This window comes from Crocodylus siamensis, chromosome 8 (assembly GCF_052110815.1).
Source record: "Crocodylus siamensis isolate JL-2025a chromosome 8, ASM5211081v1, whole genome shotgun sequence".
Taxonomy (NCBI): Eukaryota; Metazoa; Chordata; order Crocodylia; family Crocodylidae; genus Crocodylus; species Crocodylus siamensis.
Genome location: NC_143402.1, coordinates 23,632,302 through 23,646,984, shown reverse-complemented (window position 1 = coordinate 23,646,984; position 14,683 = coordinate 23,632,302). Strand labels below are relative to the sequence as shown.

Here is a 14,683-nt window from a genome sequence, read left to right as displayed (position 1 = left end):
CGTGACAGCAGGAAGAGGTGGGGCGGCGTGGCCTCACGTGTTCACCGCGGGTCACATGACGCGCTGGGAGCGGCGGGGCGGACCGCGGAGCGGCATGGAGGCGCGGGTGCCGTACGACGACTACCCCGTGGTGTTCCTGCCGCCCTACGAGAGCCCCCCGGCCTGGATCCCACCCCACGAGGTCGGTCGGACCGGGCGGGGGGCGCTGTGGGGCTGGGGAACGGGGGGCCCGGGCGAGAGTCGCTGCGGCTGCGCGGAGGGTGTCGCCTCCCCTCGCTGTGCTGGCGGCTGGCTGTCCGGCTGCGGCCTGGGGACGGGGCGAAGTCCTGGGGGGAGCGGAAGCGTGTTTTTGTGAGGAGCCAGCCGAGACGGCAGGAGGCCTGGTCTCCGCCTGGCCATAGAGCCCGGCTGTCCTGCTGCCGGCAGGGCCCCTCGTCCTGGCGATAAGCGGCACAGATAGGCCAAGGCCGTGCCCACTTCTTTCCCCACTCACGTTGGGCACCAGGGGTGCTTGCTCACCTTTGATGAAACTCGAGTCATCCAGTTATTTGTACTGTGGTAGCACTCACACACCCCAGCCTACACCAGGAGCCAGTGCTTGGAGCTGCCTCTAACACTGGCCTGGGTGATGCAAACAGGGTGTTTCTTGGGGAGGGACTGGGGCAAAGTGACAGTGATGGGATCCTGCCATAATGCCCCTGTATAAGGCTACCACAACTATGTTAGTCAGTACTCGATGTCCCTGGCGGCTCCCAGCCTTAGCGACACATCATTGGTGTCACGTTCGCATCTTGAGCCCATGCAGCGTGGAAATGGGACACTTGAGGAACCGAAGGCTCCTGCAGAACTTTCCACTTGCTTACAGTGACTGTGCTTCACAGAGGATTTACCACCCTGATTACAACAATGAGCTGACCCAGTTCCTGCCCCGCACCATTGTGCTGAAGAAGCCGCCAGGAGCCCAGGTGAGAAATTCTGGGGTGCAGCTTTACCAAGCTGACCACAGTTTGCATGCTCCTTTTACCTTCACATGGGATCCACTGACCAGGATGGGCCAGTTTGTGCTTCTCCCTCCCACTGTCTTATCCTGTAAGGATCATGGTCTTATTTTTCTGTATGGCCAAGAGCTCTTCTCTTCTGCAGTGCAGCCAAGACAGGCTATGATAAGGCATGAGGCCAGCAGCAAAAACCGCATTCCTTTTCCTGTTCTTATGACTTGCTAGAATTGAAACTGCCCTTAGAGATGAAAGGGCTGTGGGAGTTGTTGCCCTGGTCTTGTGCAGGTTTTGAGGAGGAAGTAGGTGTAATCTCTGCTGATCTAGTAGGGAAAGCAGTGGCTCATATTTAACTTCACGGAAGAGAGAGCATGGGGATTTAGAAGCCAGAATTTAACTTCCAGCCATTGTACTAACCTGTATCTCTCACTCAATCTGTAGTATGAGGAACATGCCACTTTACAGGGATAAGGAATAATGCAGTCTGACATTCTCATGACCATCTCTTTGGTTCCTCTGGCAGAGTAGTTCCCAGAGCAGGGTTAGTAGCATCTGTCCTTCTTTTCTGTCTCTGGAGTATGAGCCCCAGTAGCTGGGAGGGTTCCAGTGGCAAAGGAAGGTGCTAATCCTCTGTCTGTGTTGCAGCTTGGCTTCAACATCCGAGGAGGAAAGGCATCTCAGCTGGGGATCTTCATTTCGAAGGTGTGTTCACCCCTCTGTCCCCTGTTTCCTTGATCTCTCAGTTATATTGCTTTTTGCTGTTTCTTATACTTATTCATAGAACCATAAAGTAGGGTCGGAAGGGACCTTGTAGATCTTCAAGTCCGACCCCCCACCTGGGCGGGAGAAAAACTGGACTCAAATGAGTCCAGCCAGGTAGGCATCAAGCCTCTTCCTAAAGACCCCCAGGGTAGGAGTTGTCACCACTTCCCTTGGAAGTTGGTTCCAGCTCCTAACCGTCCAAACTGTGAAGTAGTTCTTGCGGATGTCTGATCTAAACCTGCTCTCCAATAATTTGTGTTCAGTATTCCTTGTTATGCCAGGGGGCGCTAGGGGAAACAGTGTCTCCCCCAAACCCTTCTGGTCCCCCCTAGTGAGTTTTATAGACAGTCACCAGATCCCCCCTTAGCCTTCTCTTATTCACCTGGACTGAGCAGGTATATACTGTTCTGTCTTTGGATCAGGCTCAGATGCTCTGTACAACTCTAGACTCCATTATTAGGAGCTGCCAGGTACCACAGGATCAATAGTCTGGGACAGACTTGTCTGAGAGTACCCTTTCCGATGTCAGCTTTGAGCTCATCCCTACAAACACAGCTTTCTAAACATACCTCAATACTGACCTAAGCCTCTCCCCTTCCCACCTTGGTCTTTTTAAGGTGGACTAGAAGTAGAAACCAGGGGATGGAGGGGGGCACAGCGCTGCTAAGATGGGTCTGTTGGATTTGACCTGGCTGTGGAAAGGGCCTGTGCAACACTGGCCTTGCAGACAGCCAGCATTACCCCCTCTTATTCACTTGCAGGTGATTCCCGACTCAGATGCACACAGAGCAGGGCTGCAGGAAGGAGACCAGGTCCTTTCAGTTAATGATGTGGATTTCCAGGACATTGAGCACAGCAAGGTGAGAGCTCCCCCAACAGCTCAAATGGAGGGGTGTAGGCTGCTTGTGGCAGTTCAAGACACTTGGCATGGAGAAAGGCTAAAGGAACAAGTCCATGTGATGCAGAGCTGACCTGGCTCCTTTATGCCCTAGCTTGAGTGCCTTGCCAGAGCAGTGGTGCATACTCATATGACAGCATTGAGGACTAGAAGTAGGACCTGGGCACCCACCTTTCAGTATCTAGTCCTACCAACTCAGTGGCTGATCATATGCAGCTCCCTTTCTTCTGTTCCCCTACTCACAAAGGGGGAGAGTGATCACTGTCTGCTGAGAGATTCTTGGCTGGGAGCTCACACTGGATTTTAAAGTGACCCAACATGGGGAAGATACCAGGAACATATACTGCAGGCCTGAAACAGATTGGGTGGAAGAGCTCCTGTATTCCTTCCTTAATGTGGTTGTCATCCCTGATGCAAAGACAGTTGACTGCAAGTTGCTGCTAAAGCACTGCTAACTTCTGAGGCTGGACACTCCATCTGAGGTACTGGGTAGCGCTGGATCCTTGTCTCTGTTTAGTCCTCACTTACAAATATCCTTCTGCTGCTTTCAGGCTGTGGAGATCCTGAAGACTGCACGTGAAATTACCATGCGTGTCCGCTTCTTCCCCTACAGTAAGCTTCTGTTAGTTCCTCTGGCAGCACAGCAGAGTAATACTGTTTTGCATCCTAGCAGTTTATCAGCTCTGCTGACGCCAGCTAACCTGATCATTACAAGTCTGGAGTCCTAAATATGGGGATAAACCAGCAGCCTTCAGATGAGAGAGAACCATAATTGCTGCTTTGCTTTCTCAATATTATGCACCAAGTCAAAACAGTATCCTATGACTTCAACTACTGGCATATAAATTAGTCATGTCATAGCAGAAAAAGCTTTGGAGAAGCAGTTTAACAGCTTAAATGACTGTTAATCAAGAGAGGCAGCTGCAGAGCACTTGAAAGCAACTATTTAGTCTTCAGCACCACACAGGAGTTGGTTCAGTAACTCTAGCTGAACCACTTGTTTGTTAGTTGGTATTAGTTCCAGATGTTGGTACTTTTCTTGTACAGAGAAATGTTTCATAAAAAAAGCTGGCAAAGAGCCCCCTGTCCAAAATGAACAAGCCTTAAAATCCACAAAAAATCTGCTTATTCAGTAACCATAAGGGTCAGTGATGGATTGAAAAGCAAAGGGTTCAGAAGACCAAACCAAACAAGTATCTCAGAAAAAGGAAATACATCTTAAGTGAAGTAAAACCAGGTGGAAAGTAATAGGGATGAAAGACCTTGAAGCACAAAAGTGAGGTGCACATTGGTAAGACCATTCTGAAAAGTAGGGCAAAGAGGGTGAAGAAGTTACAATGAAACCAGACTTTTTCCCCCTCTATCAGTCTTATCACAGAGAACAAGGGACAGGGGATCCTCATTCTCTTCTGACATTAAAGATAGTTAAGTATCAGTATTCTTACCTAGGATATCAACAAAACAACTTGCTAAAACAAGTTGATAAGTCACACCTACATCCAAGAGTGCTGGCGGAAGTAAAGAAAGAAGCAGCTGAGCTGGTAACACCAATCTCAAAGACAGCTGCTGTATAGCAGCAGAGAAAGTGTTCTAGTCATTCCAATATATTAAGTAGTCCTGGAAACTTCATCTGTCATCCTTACTACTGTGGTATCCACCAGTTCCCACCCCCACACCATTATCAGCACTTAAAAATCTACAGGCAAATAGGTCTTCTTATTCCAGCCTCTCAGGCTTAGGACATTTTTTCATATAAAGTACAGCTCACACTTAGAGAAGTCCTTTCTCTCCATCTTACCTTTTTAGCCTTACTAATATCCTCTCTCTCTCCTTGCAGATTACCAGAGGCAGAAGGAAAGAACTGTTCACTAGGAGACCATTTCCTGCTGGGGGTCCCTTGGCAGTGGTTGGCTTTGTCCTTTGGTTCTAAAACTCTCCACTAACTCTTTCTTCAGTATCAAAGATGACACTTAACTAGACTTTATAAAAAAGTTTCAGCTTTGGTCAGAGGACTAACTGACTGGCCCCATGAGCCTTGTCATGCAGGAATCTGCCCTGCTGCTAGACTGGCACCAATGACTCAACAGAGCACCAGCAGAGAAAACTGGGCTTTAATCTGTATTTTCCAGATCAGGCACTGAATTGAGTTGAAGGGAACTGATGGGCTATAGAATAAAGGGGCACTTCTGTAGTCATTCCACATTTATATTAGAAGTCAAGCCTGCAACAGTCTAGTAATTCGGTCTTTAAATCCAACTCGGAATAGATCTTCTTTCCTTTTTACAATGCTATATCCAGCCTGCACTGCCCTAGCATCGTGTCCCTCTATAGTACATGGTAGATGTTACATGTTGTGTTGAATGAAGTAGCTGGTGGGATTGTCCCCTACGGTAGGTATCACCACCAAGACTTCTGCCACTGGGCACAGTTGATCCACCCATGTTCTTTAACAACATGCACTGTATTATGTAAAGCTGTGACATCCCTTGTGCCCTGTCTGAGCTCTGGTGGCTGACTAGCTGCTACAGTATCTTCCCTCTGATAAAATATAGGGTGTTCTGCTGCAGAGCAAGACCCTGCTTTGTTTTTCCAAGGATTGTATCCTCACCACCTGCCTATTCATCCCATTTCTGCTCCTGGTGGAAATCTCTATAAACACTTCAGTCCCTGCTCTACCTCTGCACTGGCTGCTGCTTCCTTGAGCACTGAATTTGCTTAAAATGCAGTTAACCTTACCATGCCTGTTGAGCTGTCCTCCGGCACTGCTTCAGTAGGACACGAATCCACCTCCCAGTTTAACTCAGGGCTAGTTTCTAAACCATGCTGACAGGTCGTATTCCACCTCCACTTCCCTCTTTCCTGCCCTGCCCCTTGACCTATGCAGGTTCTCTATTCTGCTTCTTGTCTGGCTCAGTTGCTTTAACTCGGGGGGGGGGGGGGGGCAAAATGTGGCCCACCAGGCCATTCTGTCCAGCCCACAGGACCCCTAAAAAATTTAGAAAATACTCATCTGACCTTGGCTGCTGGTCACGCAGCCCTTGCTGGCTTACCAAAATTCAGTAAGCGGCCCTCCATCCAAAATAATTGCCCGCCCCTGCTTTTAACTGATCTTCATTTTAGATGCTGGAGGCACAGTCCTTGGGATTCCCTGCTGGCCCTGGAGGCAAGGGGGTACCTACTACACACATACCTCGTCTATCATTGCATCCTGAATGACACTGAATGAATTAGCCGTTCTACAGGAGAAAGCCCACTCTGCCCTCAGCATAGCCCACTGAGATGAGACAGCATAAATTCCTCTCCTCAGCAATTGTCATACTAAGAAACATGGTAATAGGGTGTGGGTTGTATTATTCTCCCTTAAATGGCTTCTGATCTTGCTAAGCCCATCATAGGGATGGGCTAATCCTCCTGTGCTGGGATGTTAGACCACTTAATGGAAACTGAAAAGTCTTAATAAAAAGTTACTACATCAAGCATCTGGCTCCTGCACTTTGTCTTAATTTACTTGTAGGAAGTGGCTCTGATAGGATAGTTTTCATTTTGTACTCCTTACCTTCAAAAAAAAGGAAATATCATGCAGTAAGGTCAATATTTAAGACTCAGGTTACACAGATGTGTCCTGGATGGCTTATGCAGGCACTTGTGAGGATTCTCTTCTAGTCAGAAAGTTTTTCAGGAGATACTCCCTAAGTGTCCTCAACACTGCCATTTTCAGTACTGGTTCAGCCCCAGAGCCAAAAGCCTCTGTGCATGTGTGCAAGATAGCTACTGCCATTTTAACCACATCAATTTGACCTACTACCAACATGATGTGGCATATCTGCAACCATACAAAGGCCCATCTTAGCTACACCTTCCAAAGTTGCCAGCATTATAGCAGTGGAAATTGGTCTTTGACTAATAGCAGCAGCCTTAAGCTCAGCTGCAGCAGTTAGCGCTCCTGCGGAGTGGGGCAGGTTCAGCAAACTTTCACACTTCGGGATGGAGTGGGAGAACTCAGTTCTGGACAGAAACAATGTAAGCACTGTTCCTAGCAGTGACAAGTTCATTAGTTGGCCCCTACAACAGTCTACTCACTTGGCTGCTTTATGTTTATGGGTTAACAGCTGCCTGTGCCCTAAGGAACAGTCACAGTCATTACCTACAGCCCTCCACTTGGGGCCGAGACAAGCAAGGATGTTAACTAGGGTTTCTCACCAAGCCCCTCCCAGATGCTAGCTCTGACACAGCTGCACAAGTTTGTGGAAGGGCATTATGAACCCTGCAGCAGGTGAATGTCCCACTTGACAAATCTAGCTACAACTGCCTGCAAGTTTACTGTGCCTCCAACTTGAGTGTCTGCCTGCTCAAGAAGTGATAACCATCAGTGGAGAAAGGGTCAGCAAACAGTCCCACACCTAGCCACACAGAACCAGCACCTACCCAGTGCTGATGGGCGGGGTCTGAGACACAGGAGCCTAGTATTATCCAGGGACAACAGCTGCACTTCAACTTACCTCTACAGACCTGATTAAGAGCACATAGCCCTTCAAACCAGTCAGTTCCTATGAGTAGAGTAGCTCCAGTCAGCTTTGCCAGTTCCTATTAATGGGAACAGGCAACTTCCTCCTCTTACTCCCTATTGCTCAGATTGTCTCCCTCCATTCCTTCTTCAGTTTTACTGCCACAACACTTCAAGCTCAGATCTCTCCCACCCATGTTGTTGCCGGCCCCCCACCACCATCCAAAGTATGCCTTTGGTGCTGAGGCCTACTTGGGACTACTTGACTCTGGGATAACTAGCAGCCTTCAGGTTACAGCAGGGAAGGACCCCTTTACCAGTCAGTCATTCCTCCCAATCCTGCTCTTAACTCTTATGCTAGAGGCAGGTTCCATGACTGACAGGGAGCAGTAGGTATGCTTGTTTGGTCATGTTGTCACAGTTCCATCCAGCTCAAACTTACTCCCCCTGCTCTTACTTCCTCATTTTTGCAAGGAATCAATTCCTCATTTCTACAAGAAGGTACTGAGTCCAACACTGTCAAATTTTCAACAGCATAGGATCCTTTGCTTCCGTGAGTATCAAGGCCACAGTGGCCCTGCAAGAATTCCCCACCAGAAGCAGCACAGAAGCATTATGGGCAACAGATGCCTCTGCCACAGAAGTACTGCTGGAGCTGAGGAGATTTATACCTTCCTATTGAATGTTGCTGATAAGTGCCTGATAACCCACAGCAAGGGATACCCTACCTTGATTGCTACCATAGCCATGTCAGGCCCCAGGTGCTCCCAGATCCCCATTCAGTCACAATTCATCCATTCAGTTCCCACCATGTTTGGGGTCTCTGTGCTCAAAGACCCCCTGATATGGTCACTTGGCTCACAAGAGGAAAAGACTGAAAATAACCCTGAGAATAAACATGCTTCCCCCCCTTTAATGCAAACTCCTATGGAGCCCAGCGCAACAGCCCAACGCGACATTCCTCCCGGGAGCCGACAGAACAGCATCAGTTCTCGTAGCTACTGTGGTCCCCTGTTTCATCCTTCACTTCCAACAGGCTGCTCTCATCAATGTTCTCCAGAGAAGCAGCACGTTGGACTGCCAAGTCTGCCACTGCCATGGTGGGAAGCTTGTTCTGCTCAGGGTACAACCAGGGCTTCATGCCCACATCATGTTGCTGTTTCCAGGACGGATATTTCACACAAGCCTTGTGCAATTTCTTCAGCATCTGACAAAAGCAAGAAAGAGAAACAACACTTAGGAAGATCCCAAACCAACTGCTGTACGGACCTCCAACCCCCCTTTTCTTAAGGTACTTGTCACTTGAAGTTAACTATGTTCCAGTTTTATGCCTCAACCATCCTTGTTAGTTCCTCCAACTTCGTCATTCAGCCCCACTGTATCAGGAATGCTGAACCCCTGGATTCAAGGTCTGTTAGTTACAAGCTGGATGCTCATGACAGAGCACCATGCAAGCAAGGAGGCAGCTGGTGATAGTTTTTTTCATTTCAGGTGCAGCAGAAGTCAGCTGCTCACAAGATGCTGAACTAGCTGGGCCTGCATATTCTGGCATCCAAAGGTGTTTGAAATGCGTTGTTCCTCAAGCTGCTTAGGACTGTGCCAGGAAGTTAGGAGCCCATATTCCACAATCCAAAACAAGCTGGTGAATCATTCTCAACAGCCAACCCCATGCGCACACTCTTAAGGCCAATTCTCAGTTCTCCACAACCCAAAAACTCTCACTCACCCTTGGTGCTAGGTACTGGGAAGATTTATTTACAACCCATTTTGGCAGTGACCCTAAAGCATAAAGAGATGAAGAAACAAAATTGTTAGTGAGCTGCGGCAGGAAAATGCCACACTACCACCAGGATCCAGACAAAAAATGATCCTAGAATAGATCAGTAGCTTGGAAGCAGGGCTCTGCTGAAAGAAAACAAGGTATGCTTTCTGTCCTCTGTTACAGGGTAGTGTTTCTGCTTACCTGGCCCACAGCTTGTCCCACCCCACTGCTCAGCTACAGGTGAGGAAGAGCCAGACTTACCTTTGGGGTCCACCTGAGCCAGGTAAGTTAGGGTGCAGCTGGTTGGCCCAGTGGGATGAACCAGATATCCCGCTAAGACTGAAACTGCCCTTACCAGGTCCTTGCGTGGAGGATATTGCTACAAGGGGGAAATCAGACACTCAGACATGTTCCAGCTTCTCCCCCCCCCCAGCTGCTATGCTGCAAGGCAAGGCAACTGGACTAATTAGAAGCCCAAACATGGCAATATGGCTTGCATAGAGTTAGCTGTAGAGCCAGTAGAAGTCCCAGCATGCCCAGGGACAGACATAGGCTGTTCAGTTACATATTTGCTAATACAACACAGTTCAGGTTTATGGCAGCCAGAGCCACACACTGCTCAATTACTCATATCCCAAAAAACCTAGCTGGCTAGCAATCGACTCAGAAGGTACTCAAGTAAGCACCACCAAGAATCTCATAGAAGGTGTCATCCATACATCAGTGGACTTCCCTCCGTCCCTATCTTACGTTGTCACTCACCGGATGTTTGACAGAAAAGTTGATGATCATGAAGCAGTTATCCAGGACCTGCCAGGATCGCAGCGTCACCACATCTCTGTTCTTTAAGGGCTTTGGGCACTTCCCTGGCCAAGAAGGAAAGAGTCACTTCAACTCATCAAGCAACAGAAGCTCCTGAAAGTGCAGTCCTGAGGATGTGCCATCCCATTAAGGGGCTTCTATCTTTCCTGCTGTTGCCTTTCAGGTGAGGTTAGTAGTTGGTGTCCTGCTATCAATGCCTCCCATGTCCCATACTGGCCCCATTGGCACTAACTGGTCCCTTTGTTAGTAGCCTTAGCTGAGGGTCTCAGGATGAACTGGGCACCAGGGATCAAACTCCTTTTCGTGGTTAGACAGCCCAGGCAGTGCAAGCAAAGGTACACTGGTAGGGAGCAGGATGCTAACTCTGTTGCTGCCCAGCACTTTATTTTGGTCATATGTGGCGAATTCCACCTCGGCCCCTTCCCACTCAGTACAGTTGGCTGGATGCTCCACTCATAGCGTGAGATTTCAGTTGCCTTGGCTTGGTCCTACCACCTGCAAAGCTCAGCCACTCACTCACAGGCATAGTAACCCACGTCAGCATTGATGGTGAGTTGGGCAATGTCATGTGTGTCAATGACATTCAGGTCCCACTTCCTGCGATACTCAATGTCATGCAGCACGTCATACACCGTCTCTGCTGGCACATCTGAGACGTCCAGGCGGCACTGCAGGCAGAAGCACGACCACAGTCAGGATGCTGGCTGGCTGCACCCGCTTCTATTCCATATCCCACCCCATCAGCACAGTTGGCCTGGACTAGATCAGTGGTTCTCCACCTTATTGAACTCCTGACAGACTCTCAAAAAAGGGGAAAGTTAAGACCTGGCTTTTTTTTTTTTTGGACTGTGGAAAAATAAACAGAGCAGTTTTACTGTTGTGCAAAACCCTGGGAAACCCCAACAGCTCCGAACATTTTTGCCACTATGGATTCTGAATGGGAAATCTCTGGGTTTATTGCAAATGACATGCAGGCACCTAGCAGTGGGCCCAACAGCACCCTTACAGCAATCCTGCACATCCCAGTTGAGCATCCCTGGCTTAGACACTGCAGGGAGGACTTCTTTGGGGCCAGCTGGGCTCCGACCCTTGAGAAACCAAGTAGCCTGGGTTCGTGGCCGGCTGTCAGCCACTAGCACTTTGCCTCCCGCTCCCCCAAACAGCGCTTTGCTAGCATCAGTCTGCCAAGGCCTTCCCTGTTTAACAGAGCAGGGTGGGGCAGGCAGTGCCAGAGCGGGAAGCACGGAGGGGACAGATGGACACTGACGCACTTGCCGCACCCAAGTCCCACTCCACCCACAGTGTGAACCAGGCAGCAGCGCCCAGGGCTCCAGGGCTCCTTATTCCAGGGGACCCTCCCTGGCTCCTCCTCCACACCGCGTTTCCCCTCCCAAGGGAGCGATGGTTGCTGCGCTTCCCCCTGCCCCAGCCAAGCCGCCCGGGTCCTGCTGACCGAGAGAGCCGAGGCTCCTGCCGAGGGCACCCGCCCCGCTCCAGGTCCGGGCTGCGCCCCTGAGTCGGGGGCGGGGACTCGCACTCACCTTGATGCAATGCACAGCGGGGCCGCCCGGCGACGGCGGCTGTACCCACACGGCAACGCCGTCGCGGCTGTAGCAACTCAGCCAGCCCCGCTCCGCCTCGCACTGCGCCCGGAAGCCCCGGAACGCCGCGGCGTCGGGCACCTGCACGGGCTCCATGGGCGGTGGCGCGAGTGCCGCTCAGCTCGGCTCGGCTCGGCTCGACTCGACTCGGCCCGGCCCGCCAGCCCGGGACGCGCCGTGCTGAGCTGAGTGGAGACTGTTCCACCCCCACCCTGCGGCAGGTGCACAGCTGGCCCGTCTCTCATTGGCTCCGCCACGTTCCACGAGGTGCCAATCAACACGCGGTTGCGGCCAGGTGAACCCCGCCCCTCTCGCTGATTGGCCGCCGCGGCCCGAGCTCCTCTGTTCTGATTGGAGCCATGCCAAACGGGACGTGGCCACCGCAACTTGGGATTGGCGACTTTTGAAAAAAAAAAAAAAAGAAAAGAATCAATGGTCGGGGCAGGCCGGGCCGCCGAGCTCGAGGCGAGGGGTCGCCTTCTGATTGGCGGAGGGAATCGGGGACGCGCGCCGCAGCTGCCCTGCTGCGGGCCCTGTGCGGGGCGTGGACCCCCCGAGCCGCACGGATACGGGCTCGGCTGGTCCCGCGGGCGGCTCACCGCCGGCAAAGCAGCGCGGGCCCCTCCCAGAGAGCTTTTCACCGAGAAAATAATTGCTCTGTCTGCCCAGGTTTCCCCAGCTCCAGTGGGGCTGGAAGGGAGCTCCCGAGGCCGCGTCCCAGGATCACCCCTGCCCGAACCGCTGCCTTCACCCGCCCCGCCCAGACGGCCCCAGCTGCACCGTCACGAGCCAACTGCCCCCCTCCCCCCGTGGGAGCTTGGCCACCTTTCACCCAAGCACGACACTGGCCACCCGGGTTCCCCCCCAGCACCTTGGGGCGCCAGGTCTGCCGTGTCAGGGTTGTACCTACGTGTCCGTGATGGCTTTGTACAGGGGGCCGTGGATGGGGATGATCCTCCAAACCCCCCTGTACAAAGCCGCCATCAACCGTCAGCCCTGACACGCCGCAGAGCCAGGAGGCCGCAGGGGAACCAGGGTGCCCAATGACTTGCTTCTGCAAAAGGTGGGGGGGGCTGGACTAGGTGGTGTCTGGAGGTCTCCTCCAGTCTTACGCCTCTAGGAATCCATGATTTAAAGAGAAGGTGGTAGCACCAGTAGCACCACATCTGTCTAGAGCAGCGGTGCTCAACCTTTTTGGTTGGTCCATCTGAAGGTTGGATGCAGCCAGTGGGCCTGATCTGCTGGTGGGGCAGGGATGATGGGGCCTGATCCAGTCATGTGGATGGGGACACTGAGGAGAGGGCAGCTCGGACCTGATCCAGCTAACACGTGGGGAAAGGTGTGTGGCCCAACCCTGTCCCAGCCACATAGGGTTTGGGAATTTGGCAGTGTGGGAGAATGGAGGTATTTATTGCCACAGCTCCCCTGTCTCCAAATATCTTCACCCAGGGGAGCCCCATGAGGCAGATGCCATGGCTTCATGGGCCAGATTTGTATAGACCCATCTTAGAGCATGATCAGGCAGATTTTTACATAAATCACAACTGAAAAGCCCTGCCTTTGTGCTCATCATTATGCTGTAATGACACATGACTCGAGCTGGCAATGCTGTTGACAAAAACATAAAATCACCACTGAGGTCAGACCATAGCTCCACCCTGCCCAGTCTCCTGTGTCACACAGGGGCAGTGTGTGGAAGCTGAGGGAGAGGGAACTGGGTCTGACCAGGGGTTTCCCCCTCCCCCCTCTCACTTGCCTCCAGCACTGAAGGTCTCTAGGAAGCTCTAATTCAGAGGCTGTGTCCCTAACTCCCATGCTCAATAGTTACTGATGCCCCTTTCCTCCAGGAATTTTTCCACTCCCTTTTTGAATCTGGTTAAACTGTCAACTTCCACAACACCTGGCGGCAATAAATTCTACACCTGAATGACACGCTGGGTGAAAAAGAACTTGCTTTTGCAAGACCCAGTATTTGCTTCATCAGGGCAATTCACAGCTCTGTTGCTCTTGCTCCCATAGATGCCTCCCCCAGCATTTGAGTCACACAGGAATGTGTTGTCCAATATTCTCCATTACTCAGTCAGCTCATGTCTTGCAAAAATAGAGGAAAGGGGCTTCTTAGAACAGGCTTAGCCTGTTCAACTAACCTTCTGCCCTCACCCTGCCTCTGGAGCAGCTGCTTTTCTCAGCCACATGAAAATACAAATGAAATCAACCTACAATTAACAGCCATCTTGCAGCAAGTCCTCCCCCCCACCCCGACCCCAACAAATTCACCCTTCTTCAGGAGTTGGACTTGTACGAAGTAAGCTGTAGGAATCTGTCCATCACTTTATGGGCAGTAATGAGCACTTTCAGAGTTACTGCTGACAAACCCCCAATGTGGGAAGAAAAGGGGTGGTGGCGGTGGTTAGCGAACCTACTTCACAGCAGGTCTCATACTGAGAGCAGCAACCTGCAAGCAGCACTTCTGTCCCTCCTTGTACTGTCCCTTTCCATTTAGACACAAGTTCCCTTCTAAAGTAGGAAATACTGGTCAGAGTACGGCAGAATAGGAGCTGTGAGGTTGTCCTACTCCCAACTCTACTTCTGATCTACCATGTGTTTAAGTGGACGTCAATTCTCCTTCAAAACTATGACTTCCTCATCCATAGAGAACACAATACTTTCTGCTCACAAGCGGGATAAAAAAATACACGATTTTTCTAAACTCATTGCAACTATAGGCAACCCCCACTTAACACAGTTTTGTTTAGCACTGTTTTGCTATATCACTCATTTAAAATTCATACCCGATTCCACTGAGCATTCAGTTTCGTTATAACACTCAGGAGGCGGGAGGGAGAAGTGGTGGCAAGAAGCAGTGAGTGGCAGCATGAGTGTGAGGCCTGCACTGGTGCCCAGGGTGAGGGCCAGCAGGGGCCCAGGGTGGGGCGGCAGCAGTGCAGGGGCAGGGTTGGCACATGGTGCCGGAGCAGGTCAGGGAGAAGGGGTAAGTGGCAGCAACAGCTCAGGTCCAGTGCCTGGGGCCAGGACTGGTGGGGGCCTGGAGCAGACAGCAGGAGCGCAGGCCTGGGCTAGCATGTGGGGCTGGAGCAGCAGGCAGGGGAGTGGGAATGGCAGTAACCAATTATCTCTATTTACATTAATTCCTATGAGGAAATGGGTTCTGCTTAACACTCTGTTTTTCCAGAATCAATTAAGAGCACTAAGTGGGCATTGCCTGTACTATCTGAGGTGTTCTCAGATCCAGGTTGTCTTGGGCATCTCATATGAAACTAAGCTGCTCCATTTCCTTCTTTGTATAGGCACTGATTTCATTAAGGCATGATCAGATTT

The 14,683-nt window shown here is 51.1% G+C and overlaps 2 protein-coding genes across 6 annotated transcripts; one reads left to right on the top strand and one right to left on the bottom strand.

Moving 5' to 3' along the window:
• Window positions 1–12: 12 nt before the first annotated feature.
• On the top strand, window positions 13–6,132 carry PDZD11 (PDZ domain containing 11). Of its 5 annotated transcripts, none has more exons than XM_090059364.1 (6): window positions 25–181; window positions 882–965; window positions 1,641–1,697; window positions 2,519–2,617; window positions 3,207–3,267; window positions 4,493–6,132. In XM_090059364.1, the coding sequence occupies exons 1-6, from the start codon at window positions 56–58 to the stop codon at window positions 4,525–4,527; spliced, it is 462 nt and encodes a 153-aa protein (XP_089915490.1). In that variant the 5' UTR covers window positions 25–55; the 3' UTR covers window positions 4,528–6,132. The 5 variants fall into 5 exon arrangements, with proteins under 5 accessions (XP_089915495.1, XP_089915494.1, XP_089915492.1 ...); XM_090059367.1 differs by having other exon boundaries at window positions 47–181; window positions 806–965; XM_090059368.1 differs by lacking the exon at window positions 1,641–1,697 and having other exon boundaries at window positions 20–181.
• Window positions 4,567–11,571, bottom strand: LOC149858205 (START domain-containing protein 10-like). The gene is made up of 6 exons (XM_090059363.1): window positions 11,285–11,571; window positions 10,264–10,411; window positions 9,684–9,787; window positions 9,183–9,300; window positions 8,886–8,938; window positions 4,567–8,366 (listed from the first exon to the last, which is right to left on the bottom strand). Exons 1-6 carry the CDS (start codon window positions 11,438–11,440, stop codon window positions 8,145–8,147), a joined length of 801 nt encoding a protein of 266 aa, XP_089915489.1. The 5' UTR covers window positions 11,441–11,571; the 3' UTR covers window positions 4,567–8,144.
• Between the last annotated feature and the right edge of the window lie 3,112 nt (window positions 11,572–14,683).

Coding starts and splice junctions, on each gene's coding strand:
- PDZD11 (XM_090059364.1), top strand. CDS start 56: ATGACGCGCTGGGAGCGGCGGGGCGGACCGCGGAGCGGCATGGAGGCG. Junction 2,618..3,206: donor AGGACATTGAGCACAGCAAG/GTGAGAGCTCCC, acceptor TGCTGCTTTCAG/GCTGTGGAGATCCTGAAGAC. Junction 3,268..4,492: donor TGTCCGCTTCTTCCCCTACA/GTAAGCTTCTGT, acceptor CTCTCCTTGCAG/ATTACCAGAGGCAGAAGGAA.
- LOC149858205 (XM_090059363.1), bottom strand. CDS start 11,440: ATGGAGCCCGTGCAGGTGCCCGACGCCGCGGCGTTCCGGGGCTTCCGG. Junction 8,939..9,182: donor GGCTCAGGTGGACCCCAAAG/GTAAGTCTGGCT, acceptor TTTATGCTTTAG/GGTCACTGCCAAAATGGGTT. Junction 8,367..8,885: donor CCCAGTACCTAGCACCAAGG/GTGAGTGAGAGT, acceptor TGCTTTTGTCAG/ATGCTGAAGAAATTGCACAA.